We start from the raw sequence: 6,122 nt of genomic DNA on the forward strand, positions 1-6,122 counted from the left end.
CCTTGAGATCATTGACAAGATCCTCCCGTGTAGTTCTGGGCTGATTCCTCACCGTTCTCATGATCATTGCAACTCCACGAGGTGAGATCTTGCATGGAGCCCCAGGCCGAGGGAGATTGACAGTTCTTTTGTGTTTCTTCCATTTGCGAATAATTGCACCAACTGTTGTCACCTTCTCACCAAGCTGCTTGGCGATGGTCTTGTAGCCCATTCCAGCCTTGTTTAGGTCTACAATCTTGTCCCTGACATCCTTGGAGAGCTCTTTGGTCTTGGCCATGGTGGAGAGTTTGGAATCTGATTGATTGATTGCTTCTGTCGACAGGTGTCTTTTATACAGGTAACAAGCTGAGATTAGGAGCACTCCCTTTAAGAGTGTGCTCCTAATCTCAGCTCGTTACCTGTATAAAAGACACCTGGGAGACAGAAATCTTTCTGATTGAGAGGGGGTCAAATACTTATTTCCCTCATTAAAATGCAAATCAATTTATAACATTTTTGACATGCGTTTTTCTGGATTTTGATGTTGTTATTCTGTCTCTCACTGTTCCAATAAACCTACCATTAAAATTATGTCAGTGGGCAAACGTACAAAATCAGCAGGGGATCAAATACTTTTTTCCCTCACTGTATATATACACATGTTTACATCAAGTAGTCTAGTGGCCTCGAGTTGTCAATGGTGATGGCTTAATGGAGTAAGCTGCTGCCTATGGCTCTGAGGTTTGTGGGTTTGATTCCAGTGCTAATCAGTCTTGCTTCATTTTTTGGGTGAGCGCAAAATCAGCGGTCAGTTTTCAATGTTTGGGGGACCTGGACAAACGTCTAATATTGAAGTCCACATTTAGTGATCTCCCTGGTGTGTGCATGCATGTTTGTGTGTTAACTCTGTCTCGGTGTGTTTGTATGTGTGTGTTTGTGTGTGTGCAGGGTTTGTGTGTGCGTTCCGCAGGGTGCGTGATGACTCCGGAGAAGGTGGGGTGTGTCCCAGTGATGTGGGTAGAGCCAGAGAGCTGTGGGACTGCCCCCTCTGGTTACCAGGATTACCTGCTGAGAGCCGTCGTTACATTTCACCTTGACGACCGCCTGGAGACAGATACCCTCCTACCACATTCAGATATAGGAACCCCTCGAACAGTCACCCTACTGACCCTGTCTCCCTCCTCTCCCTCCTCTCCCTCCTCTCCCCCCCGCTCTGACTATAGTCTGGCCTGGGACAGTGTATCCAGCCAGAGCGACACAGGGACACACACAGACAGAACTACTAACATAACTACAGACATAACTATGGACATAACTACTGACAGAACTATGGACATAACTACTGACAGAACTACAGACAGAACTATGGACATAACTACTGACATAACTACAGACAGAACTACTAACAGAACTACAGACAGAACTATGGACATAACTACTAACATAACTACTAACATAACTACTGACATAACTACAGACAGAACTATGGACAGAACTACAGACAGAACTATGGACAGAACTACAGACATAACTATGGACATAACTACAGACAGATGGGACAGCAGGTCCCAGCAGTCTCCGGATAGACAATCTGACTGTAAGCTGTATTCTCCTGAGATAGAGGTCAGGGGTCAGGGGTTGTGGTTAAAGGTTACAGGTCAGGGGTTGGGTTTAGAGGTTACAGGTCAGGGGTTGGGTTTAGAGGTTACAGGTCAGGGGTTGTGGTTAAAGGTTACAGGTCAGGGGTTGGGTTTAGAGGTGCATTCTCCTGGAGCCAGTCTCTGCTCCTTCAGTGAATATGAACCTCGCCCTGACCTCTAACCAGGGGTAAGGATGGCTACTTGTGTTTCTGCTGCATATATTCATTGTTATAGTATTTACCTGTTTATTTTGAGTTTATTGTTTTTAGTTCTGCCTGTCTTTCCCACCAAGGACCAATTGGTGTTGGAGCCGAACTCTTACCTTTATGTTTGATTAATATTTTCTAGGCTTTTTCAGAACTTTTACTTTGGAATGAGCACGGTAACCCCTGTCACTGGTCAGACGTGTTGACCCCTCAGGGGGGGACTGAGGACGCACTTCACCCTCAGGGGTGAACACACCCGAACCTCAGGGGGGGTCGAGGAGGTAATGTTGTAGATGTTGTATAGGTGCAGCTGTAGAACCTTTTGAGGATCTGAGGACCCATGCCAAATCTTTTCAGTCTCCTGAGGGGGAATAGGCTTTGTTGTGCCCTCTTCACGACTGTCTTGGTCTGTTTGGACCATGATAGTTTGTTGGTGATGTGGACACCAAGGAACTTGAAGCTCTCAACCTGTTCCACTACAGCCCCGTCGATGAGAATAGTCCACAATCATCTCCTTTTTCTTGATCACGTTGAGGGATAGGTTGTTATCCTGGCACCAGACGGCCAGGTCTCTGACCTCCTCCTTATAGGATGTCTCATCGTTGTCAGTGATCAGGCCTACCACTGTTGTGTCGTCGGCAAACTTAATGATGGTGTTGGAGTCGTGCCTGGCCATGCAGTCATGAGTGAACAGGGAGTACAGGAGGAGACTGAGCACGCACCCCTGAGGAGCCCCCGTGTTGAGGATCAGCGTGGCAGATGTGTTGTTACCTACCCTTACCACCTGGGGGCGGCCCGTCAGGAAGTCCAGGATCCATTTGCAGAGGGAGGTGTTTAGTCCCAGGATCCTTAGCTTAGTGATGAGCTTTGAGGGCACTATGGTGTTGAACGCTGAGCTGTAGTCAATGAATAGCATTCTCACGTAGGTGTTCCTCTTGTCCAGGTGGGAAAGGGCAGTGTGGAGTGCAATAGAGATTGCATCATCTGTGGATCTGTTGGGGCGGTATGCAAATTTTGTGGGTCTAGGGTTTCTGGGATAATGGTGTTGATGTGAGCGATGACCAGCATTTCAAAGCACTTCATGGCTACAGACATGAGTGCTACGGGTCGGTAGTCATTTAGGCAGGTTATCTTAGTGCTCTTGGGCACAGGGACTATGGTGGTCTGCTTGAAACATGTTGGTATTACAGACTCAGTCAGGGACATGTTGAAAATGTCAGTGAAGACACTTGCCAGTTGGTCAGCATATGCTCGGAGTACACGTCCTGGTGATCTGAGTGTTGACCTGCTACAAAGTCTTACTCACATCGGCTACGGAGAGCGTGATCACGTAGTCATCCGGAACAGCTGATGCTCTCATGCATGCTTCAGTGTTGCTTGCCTCGAAGCGAGCATAGAAGTGATTTAGCTCGTCTGGTAGGCTTGTGTCACTGGTCAGCTTGCGGCTGTGCTTCCCTTTGTTGTCTGTAATCGTTTTCAAGCCCTGCCACATTCGATGAGTGTCGGAGCCGGTGTAGTACGATTCAATCTTAGTCCTGTATTGACTCTTTGCCTGTTTGATGGTTCGTCAGAGGGCATAGCGGGATTTCTTATAAGCGTCCGGGTTAGAGTCCTGCTCCTTGAAAGCGGCAGCTCTACACTTAAGCTCAGTGCGGATGTTGCCTGTAATCCATGGCTTCTGGTTGGGGTATGTACGTACGGTCACTGTGGGGACGACGTCATCGATGCACTTATTGATGAAACCAGTGACTAATGTGGTGTACTCCTCAATGCTATCTGAAGAATCCCGGAACATATTCCAGTCTGTGCTAGCAAAACAGTCCTGTAGCTGAGCATCTGCGTCGTCTGACCACTTCCTTATTAACCGAGTCACTGGTGCTTCCTGCTTTAGTTTTTGCTTATAAGCAGGACTCAGGAGGATAGAGTTATGGTCAGATTTGCCAAATTGAGGGTGAGGGAGAGCTTTGTACGCGTCTCTGTGTGTGGAGTAAAGGTGGTCTAGAGTTTTTTTTCCTCTGGTTGCACATTTAACATGCTGGTAGAAATTAGGTAAAATGGATTTAAGTTTCCCTGCATTAAAGTCCCCGGTCACTAGGAGCGCTGCCTCTGGATGAGCGTTTTCCTGTTTACTTATGGCCTTATCCAGCCCGTTGAGTGCGGTCTTAGTGCCAGCATCGGTTTGTGGTGGTAAATAGACAGCTACGAAAAATATAGATGAAAACTCTCTTGGTAAATAGTGTGGTCTACAGCTTATCATGAGATACTCTACCTCAAGCGAGCAAAACCTCAAGACTTTCTTAGTATTAGATTTAATGCATCAGCTGTTGTTTACAAATATACACAGACCGCCACCCCTTGTCTTACCAGAGTCAGCCGTTCTATCCTGCCGATGTAGCGTATAGCCCGCTAGCTCTATGTTGTCCATGTCGTCGTTCAGCCACGACTCGGTGAAACATAAGATATTACAATTTTTAATGTCCCGTTGGTAGGATAACCTTGATTTTAGGTCGTCTAATTTATTTTATTTAAATTTTTATATTTTTTCTTCTTCTTTTTTTTTTTTAGGGGGTATTATTTTTATTTATTTTTTATTTATATTTCTGAAACTTCCATCAATGTAATTGTCTGCATCACTTCCAATCCCCCATATGTTTTTTTTCTCTCGCAAATATATATATATATATATATATATATATATATATACATACATATAAATACATATACATACACATATACATACACATATACATATCCTTTAAAAAAATATATTCCCCTTTATTACCTTCCAACCCCACCACTCCTTCCCTAATTGGAGTAAACTAATTAACAACAATGCTTAGGCCTCTACTTCCAGCTTATACATACTATATACATTTTATGGACACAGTCAATTTTACAATGATTCTATTTTGTTTGTTTTTACTCCTGAAACTTCCTCTACTCTCAACCTCTCCGATCATTTTCATGATGTCCATCCAGTTTGCTTCTATATGCCATATCTTTCTAACTGTGCTCCTTCCCAAAAGCTCCCAACATACAACCTATATACTTATTATGGACACAGTATGCCTACATTATTAGTTATCTTGTTATTATTTGTTGTTATTTGTTATTAGTCCCATCCTTCAACTCCATTCAACACCTCCCATCTATCTCTTAACACCATCCATATAGGATTTCTATTTGCCATATATTTTTGAACTGTACTGTGATGTTTTACAAAAGTTCTGAACCTTTCTATTCTCATTGCTTCTACAGATTGTGAATTAAAAATAAACATTTTTGCTAAAAGTATTATTATATTATTGATTGATTGACTATGACTTTGCAGATCACCCAGTAATGCTATCTGCAAGGTTAGCTCCAGGTAAATATTGCAATCCTTTAGCCATTCCTGGACCTGGGTCCAAAAACAAGCTACAAATGGACAGAACCAAAACAAATGATCTAATGATTCTGTCTCTTCACAGCAAAACCTGCAGAGCTGGGAAGATTGTATCCCCCATATAAATAACATTCTATTGGTAGCAAGAATCTTATATAATAATTTAAATTGATTGATTCTAATTTTTGAATCCGGTGTCGTTTTGCGTGTCAGTTCATAAACACTATGCCATGGGATCGGTACGTCAAAGATCTCTTCCCAACTATTTTGCAATCTATGTGGGACGGCTGTCAATCCTTTGGTCCTTAAGTGAAACTGATATACTTTTTTATTTATCACAGTTTTCCTTAACCAATTATGTTCTTTAATGCAAGGCCGACAGACAAGTTCCTTACTTTCTCCCCCTTCCACTTTCCGCTTCCACTTTTGCGGTAAGGCTGCAATTATTTGGTTGTAATTTTGGGTAGAGCAGACATTTCCATATGTTTTTGTTAGCTGCATGTGCGACATAACTCCACCAGTCCTACCGATGATATCATTTACGAAGATTATACCTTTTTTAAACATTCTTTCAAAAAATAAAGGTTTTTTGTCAATTAGTATATTTGAATTTGACCACAATATTTGTTGCATTATTTGTTCTGTCGTTTCTGGAGGATTAAATTGAAATTGCAACCAACTTTCTATGGCTTGTTTTAGAAATAGTGATATTTGGGAGATGATTTCCTTTTCAAATAACTGCAAATTAGTTGTTGTAATCTGAATAAAGGGAAAAAGGCCTTTCTTGAACATTGGGTGAGACAATCTTACTAATTTGCTTGAGAACCAGTTCGGATTGAAGTATAACTTTTGTATGACTGAAGCTTTTAGTGAATGCTTTAATATTTAATAATTTCTGTCCTCTGAATTCAT

General features: G+C 42.7%; 1 protein-coding gene across 1 annotated transcript; it reads left to right on the forward strand.

Moving 5' to 3' along the window:
• Positions 1-957: 957 nt before the first annotated feature.
• On the forward strand, positions 958-1,800 carry LOC311124596 (uncharacterized protein; the record flags this gene model as incomplete). The annotated part of the gene is made up of 2 exons (XM_084198711.1): positions 958-1,609; positions 1,718-1,800. The coding sequence occupies 2 exons, from the start codon at positions 958-960 to the stop codon at positions 1,798-1,800; spliced, it is 735 nt and encodes a 244-aa protein (XP_084054837.1).
• Between the last annotated feature and the right edge of the window lie 4,322 nt (positions 1,801-6,122).

This window comes from Coregonus lavaretus (genome assembly GCF_964263955.1).
Source record: "Coregonus lavaretus genome assembly, contig: HAP1_SCAFFOLD_203, whole genome shotgun sequence".
In the NCBI taxonomy this organism is placed as follows: Eukaryota; Metazoa; Chordata; class Actinopteri; order Salmoniformes; family Salmonidae; genus Coregonus; species Coregonus lavaretus.